Source organism: Tympanuchus pallidicinctus, unplaced genomic scaffold, assembly GCF_026119805.1.
Source record: "Tympanuchus pallidicinctus isolate F22 unplaced genomic scaffold, pur_lepc_1.0 scaffold8, whole genome shotgun sequence".
Classification (NCBI taxonomy): domain Eukaryota; kingdom Metazoa; phylum Chordata; class Aves; order Galliformes; family Phasianidae; genus Tympanuchus; species Tympanuchus pallidicinctus.
This window is the reverse complement of record NW_026294802.1, coordinates 16,907,997-16,932,784: the sequence shown is the minus strand read 5'-3', so window position 1 is coordinate 16,932,784 and position 24,788 is coordinate 16,907,997. Positions and strand designations below refer to the sequence as shown.

The following is a 24,788-nucleotide window of genomic DNA, read 5'->3' as shown; positions in this document are numbered from 1 at the left end:
CACAACTCAGTGTAACTTTTTGAAAGAGTTTAAGACACACAGTCAGTGTTTGATTTGTGTCTCAAGCGTGACTGCTTTTTAAGCTTCATTGCCTGGCTTTCCTGCAATGATTTTTATTTACCAACTTGATGCTGTGGCAGAGTTTTAAGCCCCCATCAATTGATGTCGTAAAAAATATATAGTACAAAACTGACAGTTTTTGTACTAACAGTGTACTAACAGTAGTACTAACAGTGGGTCAAACAGCCTGTTCCCCAAGCAATTAGGATAAGGGAGCTGTGGGGTTTTTATCCTCTCAAACCAGAAGTAATGTAAGGACAGATATGCTGTTCATCTCCTCTCAGCAGCGCAGCCAGAGGATGAGCCATCCCATGCCCTGCAGCCATGAAGAGACTTCATCCAGCCCTTGCAATCCCTTCCCCTCCCAGAGACAGAACAGCAGACTCTGCCCTCTAAGCAAAACACAAAACGTGCTCTAGCCTGATCTGGGCCAACCTTGGAAGTGAAACTTTGGAGTGACAACAGGAACTGCAAGAACACAAGTGGTTACAGTAAGTTTCAGCTCACAGCTCCACAGATAACAGCCAACTGCAGGTGCAGCTTTTTCTCTATTACAGTACAGCAGAGGGTTTTCTTCCTACATTAATACCTTTGTTAATACCTACACCTGTCACTGAGTTAACTAGATCAATCTATGCCCATGACAGGGGAGGGCGGTAGGCCCCTGCCCTCCCTGCACCCCCACTCTGGCCCCACAAAATGGGAAGGAAGGAAGGGAGAAAAAAAACAGCAGCAACGATCTATGGAGGAAAACTTATTTTACTATGATATCGGAATGCAAGATAACACAATATAATACAATTTAATTGAAATTGAGACTAATAAATCAAGTAAGATATGAGGGTTCCTGAGACCGAGTCAAACTGGAAAAGCTTAGTACGGCTAGGAAAGCACCCTCCAGCACCCACTGCCAGGCAGTAAGAGAGCGCCCCACCAAGAAGAGCCAGATCCCATGACTTCCACGATGTACAGGGACAGGTACCCAGAATTGGAGCATTACCACTTTAATTCCCAGTGCACTACATGATGTTTTGGTGCAGAATACTGAAAACAAAAAAAAAAACATAAAACTATGACAACACCCAGCTCAGTGCAAGAGCAGTCATGGGCCAGCATGTGGTTCTGCTACATGGCACAGAAAGAAGAGCCCAGATTGTTCACTTCATCACAAGGGCCAGCTCTGTTGGAGCAAGATGGGGCTAAAGAGTGAGGTAGGGAGAAAAGGAAAGGGTATTACTGATGCTTGTTTTTACCTGTCTCCAAGGACAGTTTTGTAGCATCCAACAGTGGGCACATGAGAGGAGTGCTCACCAAAGAATGAGGTTAATGAAAGCAAACATATGACAGAACCAGCAAAATAAATATGCTCTCAAGAGCAGTTCTACAAAGCAATCAGAGGGCACAAAGTACATCTCCTCCACTAAAAGATCCATTGTTTCCTGCCAGCTGGTAAGATCCCAGAGTACTTATTTCTTCACTCTTTCAATGACTTAAAAGGAAAAAAAGAAAAAAGGAAAAAGAAAAAAGAATAAAAGAAAAAAGAAGAAAAAAAAGAAAAGAAAAAAAGCCCACAGAGAACAGTCATTTCCGGGGGAGAGCACTCTTACCAAATAAAACATTTACTCCGAGAGTGAACTGGAAGTAAAAGCAGGTATTTTCCAGGAGGCCCAAGAATATCAGGCAAATATTCCACACAGATACATTGCCTTAAGCCCAGTCACCAAGATCCAGAGTGTGAGAGAAACAACAAAAGCAAGAAAGACCTGATTCCTTTCTTGATTAATGTCGAAGTTGTGCACGGGTGACAGCACCATGAAGCTCGGCAGACTCCTGCCAGTGATCCTAGCAGGGCTGCTAACTGACCCAGCACAGGAGTGTCAACAGTGCTTTACATGAACAAAACTGTCCTCAAGGGCTGACATGGCTCCATGTCATATATGAAGGCCATTGGCTTTGTTCTTATCACTTGCTTCATCCATTTCAATGTGGCTGAAAGCAGGGTTGTCCATTCCTTCGGCTACCATTGTTTTCCAGTTCAACACAACCACTTTCTCCTCCTAAAAAAAAAGAGATAAAAGCAATGTTGTGAAGTGGAAGAAACAGTCTTCCTCTCTTTGGCCTGCAGGCAAGTAGACCCAGTCCTGACTTACAGAAAGCCTTACAGGAAAATATGCCTGCTGCTGACAGAACATCGTTACTCACTGAAATAGCTGTTATTTTTCTAGGGGCATGGAAAGTTTGTTATTGTGTAAGGTGCAAGTTGTGCAAAATGTTCTCGTCACATAAAATGTTCTTGTCCTGCAAAGTGTTTAGAGCATTTCTGGTTGTGCAAAGTTTTAATTGCTGTTTTCACATGTAGAGATCTGTCACCACCAGCCCTCTGATCTGTTGGCTCCCAACCCCTCAGTCCTTGCCCCATCTTTGATAGGATAAGCAAATTAACATGCTCCATTGCATCAATGCTTCATCTTCGCTAAATGTAATGAGATGTTAAGCTCTTCATGTGCAGGAAGTTGTTCAGCTGCCCCCCAGTTATTCTGAGCAATTCACTTTCTGCACAAGCTGTGATGCCAACTACTTCTTACTCAGCAGTATAACCAGGCTGACACTCGATTCTGACTCTAGGCAGAAACCAGTATGGCTGTGGATGTTAACTTCCATCTGTTTGGTGAGATTTTCTTTTCAAAAGGCTTTAGAGATTAAATTCCCAGATAGTGAAAGTAGAGGTTTGTGCATTAAGAACTGAATGACAACACCTGGATAGTCGGTATCCATAGGTGAAGAGCATTCAGTTCTGTAAAAAACCCTCTGTTGTTCGTAAGCAGGAGCTAAAATACAGGAGGTCATGCTAAGAGGAGCTATTGTCATCAGGGAGAAATATTTTGCATGTTGGATCATCTCAAAGACATGATGAATATGATTGCAATGATGGCCCTAACTGAGAGGTTGGCTCTGTTTATTTTAAAAAACAAATTTCTCCTACATTCTCCTTTCTAAGAGACATTATTTCCATTCTACCCAATAATTTCTCTTGTATCTTAGGGAGGATGATAGGAAATAGACACACTGTCTAGAAATGAAATGCCTTCTCTCAAATAGTAGCTGATGTTGCGAAAAATAAAAAATATTTTAAAAAATCCCAGAATTTAGAAATCATGTTTACAAAGAAAGCTTTGCTGAATCCAACACGTGTCTTTGTTTAGCTTCCAAGGGAATAGTGAGGGAGTTTTTTGTCAGAGACTTGGAGAACAACTGTCCCTTGTCTCAGCTTCTGCTCTGTTGTTATGAAGTCAGGCTGTGGCCAAACACAGCTTCAATGCCTATGCCAGCTGCTTTTGCCTCAGCCGCCTTGTACTCTGCTGCTGCCTTAAAGCATCAAATGCAATGCATCCTGGTGAGAATAGATTGCCTTTGCTCCCAAGAGGAGAGAGATTGCTTTATATCAGAGGATGCATAACTATACTTACTGGTTCAGATTTACACCAGGAGAAGTTGGAGAGGAAATCTTCTTTGGTCAGCAGGAATTTACTATCTGTGTTCTGCTTCAGTCCTCCTGCAAAACAGGCGTGCTTCAATCAGCCAGGTTTCCACATGTACGTGGTATGTCACAGCCCAGCTCTGGGCACCAAGCCAGGACAGTCATGCAGCAAAAGCCATCAAGCAGTCACAGGCTAGATGTGCACATTCCCTAGGAATCATTCCTTTGCAACCATGTGTCCCCCTGCATCTCTCAGAATATAAAATTATCCTTGAGATCTACCTGAAATTTCTCAGCCTTTTTTCATAGTTTTCTAGATTCTCCCCACGTTTCTGTTTGAAAACTTCTAGAGCAAATCCTCTAGAAGTTTAAGAAAAGAAAACAGTAGACGTATCTTGTGCTTGTACATTGCAGGACACAAAGAAAGTAGTGGACCAATCAATCTGCTGGGTTGGAAGTTTGGTGTTCCAATAAAAAATGAAGGGAACTCAACTCTGAGGTAGGTCAGGATAATAGGTTTGAAATCTAACAGTGTGAAAGTCTGATGAGTGCTGTAGCAAGATTCTGGCCAGGTATACTGGAGAAAGCCATGAGAGCAGCTGCTTTGGTGCTGTTTCTGCCATGCACAGTGCAGTTGACAAGTGCAGTATGCACTCATCTAGATGGAAGAGCAGAGAGCTCACAGGCTGGAACTGATGTCCCTGCTCTCACTTGTTGCTTTTGCACCTTTCAGAAGTAGTACTGAGCAACTGAGAAAGAAAGCCATGCATGGGACCTGCAGCTCTTTGACACATGCCAGGGAAATGTAGTGAAATGCATGCACTGCACAGGTGCAAACAAAAGCCTTTGAGTGCTCTGAACTCACTCAAAGTAAAACTGCTTTTGTCCTCTAGAAGAACGGATGCATCTCCTTGCCTTGAGTTCCTTTCACGTTCGGGGACAACCCTTCAACCTCAGCACCTGCTGAGATCTCACGAAACAGGAAAGGTAGATGGGATTTTTGCCCCTTATGTTAAAAAACTGCTGAAACTTCGCTCTCCTTAGAGATTTGAAGTGATCTTTGCTGTAATTAGAGGTCAAGCACAGGATGTGGAAGGGCTGAGGGGGGGAAATGAGAGTTAGGATAGGAACCTTCATGCAACAGAACAGAATATCCCAAGTTGGAAAGGATCTGTAAGAACCATCAGGTCTAACTTCCATCTCCATGCAGGACCACCCAAAATTCAAATCTTACATCTGAGAGCATTGTCCAAATGCTTCTTGAACGCTGGCAGCTTGGGGCTGTGACCACTACTCTAGGAAAACCATTCCAGGTCCCAAACACCCTCTGATGAAGGACATTTTCCTAATCCTCAACATTTGTGATAGGGATTCTGGCTCTTACTTTGGAAATGGCAGTTCTCTTTTTGGTCATCATGGTTTGAAAAAATTTAAGACTTATGTTCATGCTCAGCTGTGGAACCAGTACCTGTTAGGAGGCTGATAATTATTCCCACAACTATTGTGGTAAGTGTCCCAAGGGTGCTGAAGTAGAGATAGGACAAGGAATACCAGTTATCTGCCAGGGCAGGCCTGAAAAAGAGCAGGAAAAGAGTTAACTTCTGCTGTCCTCTTCCGAGGAACCTGAAAATGTTGTCTGTATCCATACAGAATATAAATACAGAGCTACTTTCTGAACCAAGTGAGCTGGTATTCTTGAATTACTTTGATATGATAAAATGTGCATTGCAAATCTGTCATAAAAATACCAGAAAATATGCCTTCATAGAGGAGGAGACTGGTCAAGTACATGGAAACAAGCAGGTAAAACAGGACAGTCTTGTTGCAGCTAGGAATCTAGTGCAGAGCTGAGCACTCTAGCTACCCAGATAAAGGGACAACATATTTAGAAGGGGCTGAGTTATTTAAAGAAAAAATACATTATACAATATCAGCCACATGCAGTCAAAAACAGCTAGAAATAACAGGGCAGCTCTCCCATCTTGGGTTACATTTTGCTTTGGTATTCTTCAGAATGTTCTCTGTTGCTTTTCTACAGCCATGAGCAATGCTGAAGGTCTTGTATGAGACATGTAGTGGATGCTGGGCATCCGTGTGTGCACTGGGCTGTCTGTCACTGACTGAATGGCACTTTTAAATGTAACAGCTGGGAATACCTACAAATGTGTTCAGCTCCTGTTCCAGCTGTCTTCTGTATTATAACTGCTATGTTTAATGGTGGCTGCCCAAAGACAGATACGGAGATTGCAGAGGGGAGAAAACCCCTTATATTTTTTCCATTATACCAGTGCTCTCTTCTGAAGCAAAACAAATGCTAGGCAGATGTTCATGTTGCTTCAAACCAAATACAAACCAAATGCTGTAGTGACTGCACATGAGGAACTTTCATACCTTTTTGCAGCCTGTGTGCTGAAGATTGTTGTGAATGGGTTTTCTGTTGATGTAGTCAAATTGCTTGAGATGGATATATTACAGCCTGCAGTTGAGAGGGGGAGAGGCAAAGTCCTCTCTGGGAGGGGAGGATAAATCTGAGAACCAATTCCAACCCAAAGTGAAATTACAAAGCCAGTGATAAGACCCACAAATGCGCCCTGCAAAAGAAAAAATGATACTCAGGCTTGCAAGGAAAGCAAAGTATTTTGAAAACAACCACAAAAATTAGATGAGTAAGAAACACTTAAGTTAATAAACTGCAGGCACGACAGGAAAAATAAAATGTACAGCTGGGAAGAACTGGGAGCTTACTTCATTTCTCTTTTGGAGAACTCATTGTTTGCTTATGGCTCCTGAGCTTACCTCTTTTTATTTTGCCACTATGAATTCACAGTGAAAGAATAGCTTTGGGCTTCTTGGTTTATAGCAAAAAAAAAGCTATTTTATCTGAGACCATCCTTGAATCAATACAATTTTGTTTTAATTTTTATTATTTTTTTTTAAAGTCTCTTCTACTTCAGGATGGGTTTTCTTGCTGACAGTGATTTCTTTTTTCAGCTCATATTTTAGATTTTCAACTGTTAAACTGTAGAGGATAGTGATTAGCAAATCTTACTACATAACAATCTTCCTCCAGCCATCTTCCTCCATCCATTCTCCGCCATCAATACATTTTTGATGGAGTAACTTTTTCATCCCGCAGTGCTGATTTTGCAATAACCAAACCACTCTAGTAGAGCACCCCAATACAGTCTGCCTTTTAAACACATTTGTTTATCATCTTGGACTTCTGGATGTGTTTTCAAGACTGCCTGCCCTCAAGGCCATCTGGTGCATTGGGTTATCCATCCTACCCAAAAGGCCATTCTCCCAGCTGCCCTCATGGGAAAGAAAAGGGTAAAGATCAACATGGAAAGTATCAAAGAAATATCCTTGCTGCCCAATGCAAATTTATTGGGAATGGAGGGAGATGGATGTACCTAAAATTACTGATGGATTTTGGTCCAACAGGGCTTTAAATTTCTACTTACAATTCCATTTGCAAAGGAGCAGAGAATTCCCAAGGAAAACAGTCCTAAAAGGGGGCCACTGATCATGCCAAAAATGCTGAGTGCTGCCTGTGGAAGGAGGAGAGTCTATCAAGCACTGCGTTAGAAAAGTTAAATACGCAAACAGGGCAGGAAGATGAGAAGGAAATTAATAGATTTTAATTAGTATTTTCTCAGCTGTTGTTAATTCATATAGTGACATGGGTGCTTAGAGCAGCGGTTGAGGCTGTTTGAGGCCAGTACCCTACAAAGAATAAAAGCTAATCTCATAATAGTTGCCAGCAATTATTTCCTTACACAATTTGTTCTAAGCTATTTGACACACATGAAAATGCAGCCTGACACTCACCTGGAGCAAGGCATCCAGGAGAGATGCCACTGCAGCCATAGCAATGCAGACTCCGCCATAAAATACGCCTGTGTGGAAAGGAAAATCGTGAGCACATCAGCTGAAATGTCCAGCGATGGAAATGGTCCCTTCTCACCCAGGAAGCCCTGACATCACAATAAACCCACTGCCATCTGTTTGGCTTTGATTTTGTTGTTTGTTTGGGTTTTCTCTCCTAAGAGAGCCCAACAAGGCCAAAGGGCCTGGTTACTGTTTACATTAAGAGGAGACCCTGTGAAAGTGACAAAATCCTCTTCCTGTGTATGATTAGTTAAGTACCTGATCCTAGATGGCACATGTATGGATTAAACACAGAAGCAATACTAAGTGTATTGTTTGCATTTCTCAGGCAATCTCCTGTGTTGTAGTCACTATTTTGAATAAGTAATTTCGCATCTCAGTCTAAAGCCTTTGGAGCAAGAAAGTAAATGATGTCAGATCATGGGAGCTGGCAGAGTGACAGAGGACATCCTGGACTACCAGGATGTAGTGTCTCCTGCCAGAACCCACAACACTGACTCATCTGTGCTCTCTACCTTCACTTCTATTAAGTTTCACTTTCTGAGTGACAAGCAATAGGTTAATCCCACCACTGAATGTGATAGCTCAGGCAACTCAGGACAATAACAGCATCAACAATTCCAGCATAAACACTGCTTACAGTAACATTTCAGAAATTGCTGTCAGGTGAAAACATTTCATATTTGTCACCTGCCATTAGTCCACTGTGCTCAGTGTTATGGGCTACACTGTGCTGGGATTGAGGTTTTTCATGCCTATTAAGCACGCTGCCTTGGGCTGCACCTGCAGCTGGTACCAAGTCGTACAACCAGCAGAGAGGGAAAGTGCACGTCAGAGAAAAATCTGCTCAGCCCAGTTCTGACCCTCTTCTTCGATGATGGTCATTGAATATAGGAGCTCAACAGGCCACGGGGTCCACAGGTATGTCAGGGAAGATGTGAAGTTGTCACTCTCTGGAGTGCTGTAGTTCACATATCGCTCTGTTCACAAGGTTTATTACAAAATCATTTCTTATGCTTCTAATTTTTGACAGAGAAATTAAAATATCACCTATTTTAATTCAAGACATTTGGTTCTGTACAACTACAGGCAACACTGAATATAAAGGCAGTCTATCTTTATTTCTTAAAGATCAAATACTTTCTCTTAAGCTCACTAGAAATAGCTTGTCTCTCATCCCGTACAGAATTTGCACAGCTGATCTTGGCTCCCCCAAATATCAGTCTGAACACGCTTATCCCTGACTTAAAATCTGAATCAAGCCCTCACTTCATAAACAAAAGTGGAAGAGAAATTTCCATACTCATCCCCATGGAAATCCATGACAACTTCTTTTCAGAAAGGGATTTGAAGTATGGCCTGATGAGGTCTTCAACAGTCACAGCAGCCAAAGCATTTATGCTGGAGGACACTGTACTGCAGAACACAAGATACATACTTTTTTTTTCTTAATCTTAGACACTGAAATCATAGATAACAGGTGAGTTAATGGCAGAGAGAAACTGTTACTGTCTAGAATAGTGTCAGAGAACAAAGGCAGCTGCTGTGTTGATTGAAATGACTTCTTGCTGTCGGTGATACAGTTAATAGTTTACAAAAATCATTTCTAATAACTGCTCTTAGTGAAGACAAGGCAATTCTTACTGAGAAGGTGGGGTTGGATAAGTCAGTGAAATGAAGTGTACATTACATGTGGCCGTGCCGTAAGCATTACTATAGCCATGTTGTGCAAACACCTGCTCATAATATTCAAAAATTCCTCTAGCAGAGAGGCTGTAAAGCACAGAGAGGCAGGGTTTGTTAGTGCCGTAGATCACAAGACGTTTCTTCCCATTGTCAGCAGGGAACTCTAAACAGTTTTGAGTGTTAAGACATCAGAGCATAGGTGCTGAAAACTAAAGATTTGTAATTGCAACATCAGTTCCTAGCACTTATCCTAAAGATTAAGGAAATTAAATGCAGTTAAAGCGCCTCTCAGTATAAATGCAACTTTAGGTTTAACAAAATGAAAAAAAATGACACTAAATTCCAAATTATTAATTTACCTTAATGTCCCACTGTAGGTACTAGCCATAAAAAGCCCTGGCACTCCTGGAAAATCACTGAAAATATCCAGCACAAGGTAGGGTAGCAACTAAAAAAAAAAAAAAAGAAGAGTGTCAAAACATTATATTGCCATCATTTTTCATTTTCTTTCTTTTTTTTTTTTTTCCCAGCTTTTTTTTTTTGTTGTTGTTAGAACCTTATCAGTAGCAGGCTGCTAAGCTCTTCCAATTTGAAATGTTCCACAATGCAATATTTTTTGGATTTCTATAGAAAACAAAATGATGTTTAAAACATCCACATGAAATACTGGCAAGTCTGTTTAGACAGCCCAGCAAAGGTGAGCACAGAGCTGCTGTCAGGCTTTCTTCCCAGAAGATGACTGTAGAGGCAGCTAGCACTGAGCAGCAGGTAGTTTGCACTGTACATCACTCTGTCGGGCTTGGGTGCCACAGTAGATGCTCAAGTCTCTGTTGACACTACAAAAACTTTACAGATTCGGTCCAATAGCCTTAGGGTACCTGACAACTATTTCCATATTGGAAGTTGTGTGCTATTTGTTGACCTTTGCAAGGTCTGAGAGCTGGGAAAAGATACAGACTGTAAGATTTTCTGCCTGTGAACCATTTTTTTCATCAACAAGTTGGTCTTTTTAGTATCTTACAGGTTCCACCAAAATTATTTGACTCACAGGAGGCACCTGACAGCCTTCAGGTATCCACCCTGGCTTTTTATATCTCATCTTATTTTCTTGTTTAAGGCCAAGCAGTCCTGCCTCCAGTACTCCATTATCCCTGCTCTTCTGGACTCCCAGCTATTGTCCATGGGGATCTATCCATAGCACACAATTATCTGAACCACAAACAAACTGCAGCTCTGTCAGACCCAAGGGGATGCTGGCACTGATGGGTCCTGAAAGCAGATCTGCTGCTTTCTCCAAAGTTTTCTCTCCTGCCACAGTCTGAGCTTAATCCCTGAGTTACAAACTCACTCTGTGTGGACTTGAGCATCCCCTAGTTCTTGAACCCCCCTCTACATAGTTGCACATGCTCAATAGCTGCTTTTTCATCACCGTCTCCAATTGAGCTTGCTTAGTGCCTGCTCCTTCATCACCATCCTCAACGGGAAAGTTGCCCCTTCCTCCCCATTGAGATGTGGGGCTGTACCTGGTCGAGTGCTGACACCTGCCCTGCCGTCAATGGGTCACAATCCTTGTAGAAGGAGTACAGGGACAACCCGCAGAGCGCTGCGCAGACCAAGATCACCCAGAGGCCTATCAGGTTGATGTAGAGGGACCTGCACCAGCATGCACAGAGATGACATGTTAGAGCTAGATATCCCACCATACTGCAATTAATGCAGTGGACAGTCAGCGCCTCTCAAGCAGACCAAACAAGCATCATCCCCACACTGAGGAGACACTCTGTTCAGTGGCTGCCAAAATGAAAGGGAGTCACAGTATAGCTCTGAGCAATTTTGACCCAGGCTCACATTTCTAAAACCACAAATTACACTTTGTTCTTCATAGCACGGTTCTGAGTGCATGCCCCCTGACAAGGCCTACTCCAGAGATGATAGGAGAAATACGGCGATCTGCACATTTCATGTGCACAAATTTACATTACAGCGAGCTAGCAAGAAAACATTCTTATCCCCTCACCACACCCCTTGGTAGAGACAAACCCCAGACAGATTTGCAAGGCAAGGTGACACAGATCAAAGTGTGGTGTACCTTCAATCAGCAGCAGCACTCCTTTGCCTCTGGAGCTGCACTACCACACTTACACAATGCTGGAATCATGCTCATAAATCAATAAATTCACCATCCTGGCAAGGTTTCTGTGGAAGGCAGCAATGAGGCAGGTGCTCCCTCCCACTGTGATTTGCTTTGGAGCCACTTCCAGCTGCCATTTCCAGGGATCAGGAGATCACCACCAACCCCAAAGCTTCCCCTTTAGCAGCCTGGATCCTGGAGCAGTCAAGGAACCCTGTCTTGTCCCCACATTCTGAGGGCACAGCTGATGCAGAGAAGAAAATGGTGGTCATCACATATTAATGCTGCCTTTGTCACACACAACAGACAGCCTCTACCCATCATGAAAAAAAAAATCCTTCTCCCCACGTTTCCTGCCCCAGGAAGGCTTTTTCTTTCTAACAATCTGATCTCAGCTCTTGATGACTCCTGAATCACAAAGTTCTTCACACCATGGCTCACTATGGTGGTTGTTTCAAGTGAACACACCCAGAGGGAGCATGGCCTCGAAAAACAGCATTCCTTTCCAGCAGTTGTTTCCTGGCTGTGTACCATGTACATAGGGGGATTTAACTGCTGACAGATCACATACATTGCACCTTTGCCAACTAAGACTTCTTCTGTGTGGATCCCTGGAGGATCTCTGGTGTCTATGCAAACATTTCTATGCCTGCACTGTTTCAGAGGGCCTTTTAGTGCCTTCAAGACCCAAGAAGGCAAAGAGCATCAGCCTTTGGATTGTTCCAGAGGATTATCAGGATGAATGAAGTAAACTTATCTTTATAGTCTTGTTAGGCATTGAAGTGTGTGTTTTTATATAGTTTTTTTAATAGGTTGACTAGATGAGATTGCCATTTTATATCACAGAAAAATGATTGGCAAGCACAGTGTAAACTGTGTAACAGTGTAAAAAAGACTTAGGTAAATAAAGGCTGGTTGGATAACACAGGACAAAAACCTCTACATTTACGTTTCATATTTGAAATTGGCATTGGTGTAAATACAGCACTAGCAGCATTTTAAATTTATTTCTAGGCTAAGCTAGTGAAACTGAAGTAATCTCTCTCTTATAGATGCTTACACACTACTTAAGCGTTTTGCATAAATTTAGCTGAAGTTGTTCCTACATTGGTATAATCTACCTTGAAATAAGGCGCTTAGAAGCTGACATAGCATAAAAAATAACCAATGACTTAAATCAATCCAAATCTTTTCAATAGTTGCAATAGCAGTATTAGCCTAAAGCCTGTAGCTGAGATTAGAAAGTTGAGAGAAAGGCACAAAGGCAAAAGAAATTGTTTGCATTCAGTAATTCCTAGTTTTAAACTGTGTCAGTGTTTGACAGTGAAGAGAGGGAAACTGCTTTGTCTATCTTATTTACACCCCTAGCTCATGGTATACCCTGTGACTTAAGCACTGGGGTGTAACAATTGCAGCACTATTGGAGGACATGCTAGCATTAATTCGGGATGCGTAACATAAGGTGCAGTTTGGGTGAAGTAGGCACTGTGTCTATGCAAGGCCTGTTTTTACTTGGTTGTTTCAGTCTGGCTCTAGGAAATATGCCAGCCAATGATCTTGAAAGGAAAGTAGAGGAGAATGTGCTAGGAGTCCATACTCTTCTGAAGGTGCAGATCTCCTTCTTGAGGACCTAGTATCGCTCATCTTCAAGCACTATGTTTGACTTGCCTAGTTACTGCTTGAGGATGACAGCACATGTTCATACTTACTAATGTGTTTCTTGAGTGGGATGAACTCCCTTCCAATAGCCTGAGAAAACTCCTACTCTTGTGCCATTCTTTAAGGCCTTCCTATGACCCACAAGTTGGGAACTGTGTAGAGAATTATTTTCTTAGTTCTGTTTTGTTATTAAATAAAGCCTTATATAAAATGCCATGGAGGAGAAAAGCCTTATTACTGTGACCCAATGACACCTGACACTTCTCTATACTAGTTAAATGGTGGCAAGAGATGTAGCTGCCAATATGACTTGCCAAATGTGTTTAATTACATATGTGAGTGACCTAGACAGTCATCAAAGAATGATACTGTTTACAATTGTAACAAACTGTAGCCATTGCACAAAAAGCTTTCTCCATGAAAGGGAAATACCAAGAGGCGCAAACAAGGTGTCATGGAATTCAACTGCATCCCAGCAGGAGAGAGATCCATCAATTGAGGCTCTGCTGTCATTAGTATGGCATGAGCTAGAGAATCATAGAATCATTTAGGCTGAAAAAGACTTTCAAGGTCATCAGGTCCTACCAAATACACCTGAATTTTTATTCATAACTCTTGAATTCCATCCAAAACCCTCCAGAACCAGACACCTCTAATCCAAGCCGAAGACACTTGCAAGAGCCCAGAAAATCTACCCAGCAGCTGCCACGGTACTACATTTTCCTTGATCATATCATGCTTCTGGGACACCATGGAGGTATCTCCCATCACAGAGGGTACAGATGGGGCAATGGAATAGCCTTAAGTGGAGCTCGTGCTTGAGAAGGAACTCAGGCACAATGGCAATCATGCCAGCTGCACTGCAGGTGTGGGATGCACCTCTTGCCTTTGCAGCACCAAGAATTTGGGAGCTACACACCGGAGACTGCAGGGAAGCCAGACAGTGTTGGAATGCGGCACTGTATGCTGAGATATGGCTGATGAGGGGCATCAGCTCATTCCTGTTTGCAGTGTAAATGGCTGAAAAGTGCATTTCCATTATTGTCAAAACTGAAATACTTCAGGTCCAAACTTTAATATGATTTTTGTGAGCGTTTTGCTGACTTTATGAAGTGTAAATCCTCGTAAACTCCTCCTCTACTGCATACCACTGTGTTATGGAATTTAGTGACTATAGTTAATGATATGCATTTATATATCTTTCCTATAAATAGACTTCATTTGCTTGGTAATAGTTCTTAAATATTGAGTTGTGAACTATAGGAATGACACTAAAGATAACAATAAGATAACAGAGTTAGTAAATATACTCTGTTCTAGAGTAAAGGCTGATCAGAAATATTTAAACTCAAGGAAAACAGAACTCACTGCCAGTCTCCATAATGAATTCCCATAGGAAAAGTCTTGATGATCATGAAACCAAAATATATGATTCTTCAGCAATTCTATCACTGAATAAAAAAACATTTTTGTCTTTTCTCGGGTTTACACTCACAGGTACTGAAAATTTTTTTTTAGTCTTTACTTAGGTAAAATTCCCCCGCTCTGGTTTAGGTTTAGAAAAGTAGCAAAAAAGCATAAAGCTAAAGCACAATTCAGTGCTATATTGCTTGGTCTTTAGGTTGCATATAAACTTAATGTAGTTATTTGTATGCAAGAATACTGGCAGTGTGAAATGGTCCATCAGAAAGTTGAATGTCACCGTCATCTATCGTAATTAAAATGTCAGCATTTACTATGCCAATTTGTCTCCTATCTGGTCCACAAAGCAGACAGCAGAAGTTGTTACCTTTTACAAATAGGTTTTATACAGACAACAACAACAAAAAAAATTAATCTGCATTATAAAGAACAGTCACTGATAAATTCAGACATCAAGAGTTACTGAAGGGAAACTTACATTTTTGCATGGAACCTGGTTTTGCATGCACTGTATCTCTGTACTTGGGACTGGCTGACACCATAAATGCTAGTCCATGTGAAGGTCCCACCTATAATAATCGTCCAGAAGGTATGCCTTTGCAATGGGTTGGGATTAAAGCTACAATGAGAGGGAAAAACAAACAAAGAAAACACTCAGAATATGAAACTCTTTTCATTATCAGATGGCCTTAATGGCTAGGAGAAGAATTTTCTCTTACTTATTCTCATATAAATTCAATTAATTTATCCAGATTTTGAATATTCAGATATTTCAACTTTACATGAAATCACAGGAAGCAGATTAGAAATCACTGAAATCACTGACTCACTGTAACACTGATCTGCTCAAAGGTGAATTCAAACTAACTTATTTGCGTATAAATTACAGTCGTAAGTAAAGCACTGTGATGCCTGTTGCTGTTGTGATGAAATGAAGTTCCAGTAGAAAGTCTAATATGCCTGCTTATCTGGAGAGACCTGAATCTAACACCAATACAAAGGTGTGTTTGCATACCCAGCCCTTGTAGACAGAGCCTCTATAAAAAATGTTGCTGATTTAGCTCTAAGTGAAGAGCAGATTTTAAATGGAATATATTTTTATATGATGTTAAATAGAGCAATAGATTACACTTATCTTGCCGAAAACATTACATTCATTCAGCTATTATATGCCTTTATTCCTTTTCTTTTTCAATCTGAATTCTATGATGAGAGAAGAAGAAATGCTGTAACTTCTGCATATAAACCAAACAGATTAAAAAATCACTGCTCATGAGAAGAAAGTATGTTTCTTCCAATGAATTATTATTTACTGAATAATTTGGTAAGAATTTCATAGAATTATCTGATAAATATTGTGAATCAACAGACAAAAAAACAACAGGTAATACCTGTCACACTAAACTTCTATTATTTATAGCAGCAGCTGAAGTTTCTCTGCAGAATCACCTATTCATCAAAAAAAACAATAACTTCTTCTTTTTTTTTTTTTTTTAAACTGAAGGAATCTTTTGATTTAGCATTCTCAGAAATGAATATTCCTAACCTTGCAAAACTAAAATCTTGATCTATGATTAGTTACAGTAACAAAGGGTAAAATGCCATTAAGATTATTTCTAATTTTCATTTTAGGGAAAGAAAAACATTCCCCCTTTTCAGATTAGGTAACAGCCGTAATTTTTTCAGCTACTTTGGTTCAGTAGCTGAAATATCAAATCATTCCTTAGCAAACTGTAATTATAAATGCGATTGTCCTCTACTCTTCACCTTTCACTTTCAATGGAATCCAAAATGCATCCTTAAAACATGAATTTGAGAATGTGAAAGATTTTTCTCTTGGCAGAATGTTGAACAGAGTTAATCCTCCAAAAGATCCTCCAAAACAGGTAAGCTTGTTTAAATATCTGTAAAATTTCGGTCCCCAACTCCCCACCTTCAGTAGCAATTTAATTTCACACTTATCAGGAAAAAGGCACATCATCTTCAACTAAAAACTCACTCCCAGAAGTTTAATCTTCCTCCATAGTAGGAATCATTTATAATGCGTCCAATTCCCTCCTGGACTACCACAGCTCGTATAACCACAGATGCCAATCCAGCGACCATGATTCCAATCTGGAAAACATCTGTCCACACCACTGCTTTCAGACCGCCCTGTGTGAGGAACAGCATGTATCAGGTACAGCGGAGCAGCTGTGCTCCTGGCAAATGTTCACATCCAGCTAGGAGAAACCTTACTACATGGATTATGCATAATTCTAACCAACTAATTCTATCTTATTCCTGGATAGAAACAATTCTGCATTGGGATGTTTAGGAATTGTATCTTGCAACATGTTCAGGACCTTCTGTGAGGAGCACTACGATGTACTGTGACCACAGACATATCCAATATCATTCATCATTCATCACATCCCCTTGATTCAGAAGTTTCATAGAATCAGAATCACAGAATCACGATGGTTGGAAAAGACCACTAAGATCATGGTTACAATCATCATCCCATCTCCACCATGCCCACTAACCATGTCCTCAGTGCCACATCCACACTGAATAACTCCAGGGATGGTGACTCCATAGCCTCCCTGAACAGCCTGTTCTAGTGCCTCATCACTCTCTGAAAAGAAATTTTTCCTAATATCCAACCCGAACCTCCGCTGGTACAACTTAAAGCCATTACCTCTTGTCCTATCACTAGTTACCCATATCAAAAGGTAAACAGCAGACCATGCTCATCTTACATGTTTTCAGCATCACTAACTCCAGAAGGCGTGCAATTTGTGCAAATTAAAATAAACATTATTTAATCAAAAATACACAAATAATTTTATGTTGTGCTGATTCCATTTGCACATATCCAGGCACTTGGTCAATTAGCGCTGACCTGAAGAACAATATTTTCATGTGACACGTACTATTCTCAGTGTCCCCATCACTAAGAGACTGGACTATTATGGTTGTGATGAACAGGTGCTTGACAAATTAGTCTGCCAGGCTAGCAGAAATTTCATAGGAGAATTTTCAGGAAGGAAGATCCATCTTTTTGCTGTTCTTTTAGGAACAGAAGTCACACTGTGGCTGCCTTTGTGTCTAAGTCATTGAATCACAAAACCCATAGAGTTGGTAGGGACCTTTAAAGGTCATCTAATCCAACACTCCTGCAATGAACAGCAACATCCACCTATAGATTAGGGTACTCAGCACCCCACCAGCCTGGCCTTCAATGTCTCCAAGGACAAGGCCACCACCTCTCTGGGCTACCTGTTCCATTGCCTCATCACCCTCACTGTAAAAGACTTTTTCCTTATATCCAAAGTCCCTGGATGAATACAGCTCTGGGCTGCAGCTGTGCTGTGAAACTGGGCAACCCATTTATTAGCTGACTTTTCAATAAATTCCACACTTGATGTGAATGGCAAAAGGAACCAAGATTTCCCTCAGCTGAATGGCCCACATACCAATGTGCAGTAGAAAGTGCAGATCACACCAGTTGCCACCACGGCACCCCACAAGTCGAAGCCCGTGACTGAAAAAGAGGGAAAGGGCAGCAAGTATAAGCAAGGCATGGGGGACATAACTCTGTAGGACTGTTTTTTTCACCTTTGTCTGGCTGCTGGGGAAAAATGAAAATAAGTAAAATGCAGAAGTAGAAAGTAATAAAAAACTGCAAAGAAAAGACGTGTGTATCTGAACTATTGAATTCACCTTGACCAGCTCTAGAAATGCATAGTTGTTACAGATATTGGCAACTGCTAAACAATTGGAAACTTCTAAATAATTACATAGATTTGGGAACCTAAGATGCTTTTGGTCTTTAATGACAACCAACAAAACCAATATTCTTGCAGGGCTCAGCTCAGAAAGGTTCTAAAATCAGAGTCCTTCCTCAGAAGCATTTAGGTAGGCTCTGGAGCCCTGTGCCAGGGATTTACACAGGAAAGCAGCCATGGGCATGCTTCACAGACACAAGCTGCTTTAAGCAATGGTTTGGAAGATATACGTTGGTCTAAAAGCCTCTTATTCTGTGTTCTTTTAGGGAAATGTGACAGCATACCTACACCAGACAGCTTCTAAAAATGCCAGTGCCCAAGCTTGGCAGGTTGACACACTGCCCAGCGTGGCACCATAGGGCTCCCCAACAGAAGCCCAGGCAAATGAGAAGCTCTGCAGCACAGTTCATGGAGTGCACCCCTTCCAACCAGGCTGTAGCTTGTTAGAGCAAGTTACAGAGTGCTTCAAGAAGTGCACTTAACCAGATGGACTCAGTGTGTGTTTATCCTGCCCACTGCTTTCAAGCTTGACTTATTTTTCCTTAACTTTTCTGAAATTAGCCTTGACGTGAGGATATTCTGAGAGAGCCAGAATAAGTGAGAGCAGATTTTCTTTGTTTAGCCCTTTCTGTAATTCCTTACAGCCAGAGATAAGGGAGCAGGATTAGATCTGGGAGGTCTATCAGAGTTCTCATCAGGACTAGCTGAAGTCCTCACAATCAATATTTGAAATATATACATTGGTGTGCATTACAGAAAGAAAAGCACACCAGTAGTATGTGCATAAAAAAATACAGAAGAACAGTTCAGGATGGTCATCTTACCTTGATTTAGTGCTAAAGCTGGAGCATAAACAACAATGCCAGTGTATAATGTCTAGATGGGGAGAAAAAGATATGAGAACAAAATAAGCCAAAATTCCTGGAACAAGTGATAGTTTTCTGAGATGTTTTCTCTTCAAGCACTTCTTCAGTCTAAATTTCCTAAATGCATGACTGTTAAGAAATAATTCAAATTGCTGGAGGACAAATGTCTGAGACTAACCAGTACTACAGTCTCACAGCCTAGTCTGCTTAAAACAACACAATGATTCTTAAACACCCCATCCTTCTTTTGTTTCTCCTCTCTCTTATATTTAACTTGTTTTATTGCTTTATAAGTGCAGCCAAATGAAAGAAACAAGAGCAAAAGGAAATTGGTAAGGTTTACACATGGTTTGCCAAGGAATCTATTACAATTTACTTTCTCAGTCTTGGGATCAATATACCTCTCAGTATGCATCTGTAATGCACATCAAAACAAGAAACACAGCATTAGTTAGGCATTATGGATAGGATTATAAGGGTTTACAGTTCTATAAGATGAAGCCATGCATGATCATCAGCAGATATGTATTTTCATCCAATACAGAAATAATCAGACAAATCAATGAGCTGCTGTATCCACTTCTAACAGCACAGTGGGATTCATACACTGATATTCTCTATATTTGATTCAAGTATATTTTTAAATACCTTTTTACCACTGCTATTACTGCTGGTACTATTAGGGCAAGCTCAGCTGTAGCATGCATCAGGGCAAAGCCTGCATTGCATAGATGAACTTCTGTGAAGGTCAGAACTTGATTCAAGGGATCTAAATCTCAGATAGGTCCTGACTTACATCAGCTTTCCATATCTGGTGGTGGGACCAGCAGGGAAATAGTTGTTTTTACCTGTTCATGTGTGTGTGCTTGTTTCTTTCTGCACTCTGAGCCCTCTCTAGGTTCTCACACATAGCTTGTACACCCTGAAAGCTGCCAGCCCTTGCCTGTCCCTAGCAAATTTAGGAAGTTTTACTTTTCGGAAAGGGTGGTCAGGCACTGGAATGGACTGCCCAGGGAGGTGGTGGAGTCACCGAGCCTGGGGGTGTTCAAGGAAAGGCTGGATGTTGTGTTGAGGGACATGGTTTAGTGGGAGCTATTGGTAATAGGTGAACGGTTGGACTGGATGATCTTTTAGGTCTTTTCCAACCTTGGTGATTCTATGATTCTAATCTCTCCTCAGCACCAGCCGCACCACTTCATGGCCAACAACTGCCAACAGTCATCAAGCCCAAAGCATTTGGCACCTGTCCATCCAGTGACCATCTGCCATCTACATGGGCTGTAGGATCCTCTTCACTCAGGAAGTCAATGAGAGACAGCAATTTTCTTGTAAGCAGCGAACAAGTGCCAGAAGCTTTGAACCACAGAAAGTCACCCACAGGTTGTCAGTTAATTTCCTGTATGTATACTTACATTATATAAAATTATTTTTCTGATCTGTGCAAGATTACATTTGGTTTGTTCCAACTTATGCAACTGTGATGCCTTCATGTTTGCTAAAGATTCATGCATGCTAGCACTTTGCTTTTCCTATGTGTATCCAAAACATCCAGCTTAGCAGCACTGTTCACTTAAGGAATTAGCACTGCAGTGGTACAGCTGTGGTTGTTCTGTAACTTCCAGAGGGTCTTAACAGTAACAAAAAGGACAAGAAGCAAGCATACACAGAAACATAACTTGGAAAGCCTTCAAATTGTATATTCATTCTTGCTTTAAACTCCCCAAAACGTCCACTTCATAAGTGCAAACAGAACACTTTTACTGCTGGTGTTTCACAGCATCTGGCACACAATCACTGTACCTTGGAAAGCTGCAATCCCACCCTGACTCACCAAATGGGCTGGATATCCACAGTAATGCAGGGACTGCTTTAGTTTGACTTCCCCTAAGGCAGTGAGTGATCTGTAGCTTTTGTTTGCAATCTCCCAGCAGTGATACAAACCCTTGTACTTCTAGTGACAGGCTTCTGACAGCTTGTTTTCCCTGTCACCTTCCACAAATCTTTGGGAATTAGCCAGACTCACAAAATCAGTAGCCCATGGGATGAGATCTGCCGCTGCAGATAACTGGGGCATATTTACATTTTGAACTTTCTGTGGGCTTCTCTGAGGGCAGGCCAATGACTGCTCTGTGCACTGTTTCCCTGTGCCATGAAGGGTCCCATGGCATGGCACTGATGCCAAACAACCACCCCAGATGCTCAGCAATGCTGGGGATGTTCTAAAGGGAGGGTGGCCTAGCATTTGCTCTCCATCTGATTGCTTTGGTGCAGATTTCTTTTTCTTGCTCCCAGGGGCCCTTCCCTGTGCTCACTCCATCAGCTGCTCATGGCAAACAGGCAGCTGTGTCCAGCTGACCAGCCCTGGTGGCTATGCGGACCCAGGAACCACTTTGAAGTTTACTTGCCGTTTGTATAATGAAGAGGAATGTTCCACAGAGACGCAGGTATTTATTAAATCGAAGCTCTAAATACTGCAGAAGAGAAGAAAAAACAAAAGTTTACATCAAAACTTGGTTTCAGTGAAAGGACTAAAGTGAAGAGATGAGCAATAGAGAAAGGGCACAGTGTTTTTTTGGTGTTTTGTTAATAGTCAAAACCTAATGGAAATCTCTTTCAACTTTATTTGATATTTCTTCACAGACCTCAGCACTGTGTAATGACACAAGAGCAGGTGAAGCTGACATTGGCTAACCAGTACAGGAATGAATCAGTAAAAAGAAGCTGGGGAGACATGATAGCTGCCTTTCAATATCCAAAGAGGAGTTAGATGAAAGAAGAGGACAGACTCTTTAGCAGGGCCTGCTGTGATAGGACAAGAGGAAATGGTTTCAAACTAAAGGAGTGGAGATTTAGAATGGATATAAGGAAGCTGTGTTTACAGTCAAAGGGTGGGCAGAGGTCACCCAGAGAAGTAGTGGATGCCCCATTCCTGGAGAGACTCAAGGTCAGGCTGGGGAGAATCTGAGCACCCTGATCTAGCTGTAGTGTCCCTGTTCATTGCAGGGGAGTTGGACTAGATGACCTTTAAGAGGCCCTTCCAACTAAAATGATTCTGATTCTCTAAGCTGGTGCTACACTGCTGCCTCTGGGCACTCATGGGGCAGGGAGCTGCACACTTGGCAAAGCTCCGCACCTATTATGAACTCAGCGTTGTTCACAGGGATGTTCCCTAGTACAACAGAACTTGTTTATGTCATGGAATCAGAGAGAAAAACATTTCAGCAATGCCTGAGCCTTAGTTTGCAAACTCCCCATCTTCTACCAGCAAGTAGAAATGCAGCCTTTCTCAAAAGAGGAACCTCACCTCTCTGCCTAGGGTGCAATCTCTGTAAATCTCCTGTAGGGCAGATTTTTTCTCACTGTCTGTCCTCTGAGGCACATGGTTGCACAAAAGGGATCCCCTTCACCTGTCAGTCCGCCCATATGACACAGGTAAACACTGAGAAATCCCACAGCGCTCACTTGTGTGGCCAGCACTGAAAATACGGTCAGTGAGCACATTCACTCCAGGCAGCCGTGCTGAACCTCTGGACAGGCACAAGAAGTCTGATCTCTGAACTCTGGCCACAAATAGAAGGTATATCTTTTATAGGTGTGTTACCCTGACTAAACCCTGATATTATCAGAGAGTTTCTGGCCTTAATCAACAGCCTTTAACAAGAGCAGACATATTTTAAATATCACCATAACTGATAGTCCAAAGATTAGTAGTTTAAAATGCACTGTTTCTGTTAGGGAATTCTTATCTAACTCCACCAACTAAAACCTTGCTGTTTTCAATGTCCAGTGCTGCTCCTGCTCAGTGTAATAAAATGCAAAAGACCAAAGTAGCTATCCGAGGACTTTCACCTACACTGATGCCCCTTTTCCAATATCCTAAAACAAGAGCAACTTGCCTCCAAATCTGCAGCTAGGAACTATCTTCCAAGCAAACCAACACGTTGCAAGGACCTTCTGGGAAAGAAGAAGGCCTTGACCAGGGTTCATCGCTCCAAACCAGTGAGACTTGATGCATCCCACAACCCCAGATTTCTTTGCACTCCTAGGTTTAGCTTTAACACACATGCAGGGCTGAAAACGAGCCATATTTTCATAGAATCACAGAACTGTAGGTGGGGGTTAGAAGAGATGTCCGGTGATAATCTAGTCCAACCCCCTTGCTAAAGAAAGTTCCCTACAGTATGTTGCTGAAAGCAAAAAAACCTGTGCAGACACAAAGTACCTGCTGACCTCCCTGTACAAGCAATGGAAAAGACTCATTGCTGGAGAGGCTGTCTTTGCAAAACCTCTAGGAACAGCACAAACATATACTCTGTCAGAAAGGAACTTTTGTGGTGTGCCTGAGCTTAGAAACCAGCCTGGAATGAGAATGATTTGAGAGCTCTCCTTCTATGTTACATGCACTTGCACTTTAGATGCTGGATGGCCTTGGTTAATTACACTTTGTTAATCACACAACATCATCAAAGCTGCACAGGGATTAAATCACTTGCTCAATCGAGCACCTGAAGTGAGGAGACATCTGGCATGGTGCACAAGTCCCAGCAGCAGGGGTGAGCGCCTCCACTCTGCAGTGTGGGCAGAGCTGGGGACAGAGCAGGTCAACAGCCCGCCTGTCCTCAGCAATGTGGGAACACAAGCTGCAGGGCAGCACTACAGGGGGACTTGGGGAAACAGAGTGAGGAAAGACAAATAGAAAGCAGTCAAGAGAAGCCGCCCGGCTCCCTGAAGGCTGTGGAAAGGCTCCTTCTGCTCAACCTTACCTCGTAAGAGCTGGTGATGCCCAGCCTGTAGAAGACAGGCAGGAAGATCTCAGCAGTGCACAGCGCTACCAGGGCGTAGGTGATGGCGAAGAGGCAGAAGATGGAACCATAGCGGTAGACCTCAGCGGGGGTGCCCAGCACAGTGACAGCTGACATGAAGCTGGCGGTGAGTGAGAGAGCCACTGGGAAGGCATGCATGCTTCTGCCCCCTATGAGAAAGTCCTTGGAGGTCTTCTGTCCCCCTCCTGCAAAGGCATAGTAGATGCCGATGACAGCTGACACCAGCAGCATGGCAGCGAAGACCACATAGTCCCAAACGCTGAAGCTCCTCATGCCAACGGAACAATTGCAGCCTGACCGAAAGTCAGATGTGCAGCTGCAGGAGGAAGGCGACGGGACCCCGCCAATCAAGGCTGCAGCGCGGGGCGGTGCGAGGCCCAGCTCTCGCCCTTGTGCGTGGCTGTGAGCGCGGTGCCGGGCCGACGAGACGGCCTTATAGAGCCCCGGCGCCCGCTCCTCCCCGCGGCCCCGCCGAGCGCGAAGGGGCGGCGACCCGGGCAGCGCGCAGGGTGACGGCGGGCTGCTGCCGCGGCACGGGGTCGGGCGGCGTGGGGGAGCGCTCCCAGCGGGAGGGTGCCCGCTTCCCTGCTTCGACCCCGGGAACCCCTCCGCTTGGTGGAAAGCAGCTCCCCCCGCAGCCCACGTTGGTGGTGTTTTCTACTGTGCCGTTAGCATTCCCTCTCCTCAAGTGAAGACAATGGAAATGCTTTTTTTTATACATGTGCTTTTTTACCTATATTTCCGTGGGTTGTGCAATCTGCAAGATAAGGTGCTGAAGTGGATTTCCCAGTACACTTACCAAAGGAACAATTGCTGAGTGCTGCAGTTACAGAGTATGATAGGGAAGCACCGTTACCTGCATTCTGATCAAGGAAGTTTTCTCACAAATCACATTTTCGGGAATCAAAGTGCACAGGAATATCAGAGAGGGGGCTTCATTTGCTGACCCATGGAGTAACACATCAAAAATATCAATGGGATTTCAAGCCCATGGATGTTCTC

At 42.5% G+C, this 24,788-nt stretch overlaps 1 protein-coding gene across 1 annotated transcript; it reads right to left on the bottom strand.

Annotated features, from left to right (window-relative positions):
• Positions 1-801: 801 nt before the first annotated feature.
• On the bottom strand, positions 802-24,648 carry SLC5A8 (solute carrier family 5 member 8). The gene is made up of 16 exons (XM_052667994.1): positions 24,643-24,648; positions 23,727-24,371; positions 21,369-21,434; positions 18,922-18,973; positions 17,786-17,853; positions 16,327-16,481; positions 14,806-14,946; positions 10,639-10,768; positions 9,475-9,563; positions 8,733-8,845; positions 7,370-7,437; positions 7,003-7,089; positions 5,930-6,129; positions 5,007-5,110; positions 3,528-3,613; positions 802-2,117 (listed from the first exon to the last, which is right to left on the bottom strand). The coding sequence occupies exons 1-16, from the start codon at positions 24,646-24,648 to the stop codon at positions 1,992-1,994; spliced, it is 2,136 nt and encodes a 711-aa protein (XP_052523954.1). The 3' UTR covers positions 802-1,991.
• Positions 24,649-24,788: the final 140 nt, after the last annotated feature.

What these genes read in the sequence shown, in the direction of transcription:
- SLC5A8 (XM_052667994.1), bottom strand. An exon ending in AGGTGTCAGCACTCGACCAG is followed by an intron (nt 9,564 to 10,638) that starts GTACAGCCCCAC and finishes TTTTTTTTTTAG; the next exon opens with TTGCTACCCTACCTTGTGCT. An exon ending in ATGGATTTCCATGGGGATGA is followed by an intron (nt 7,438 to 8,732) that starts GTATGGAAATTT and finishes CTTTCCACACAG; the next exon opens with GCGTATTTTATGGCGGAGTC.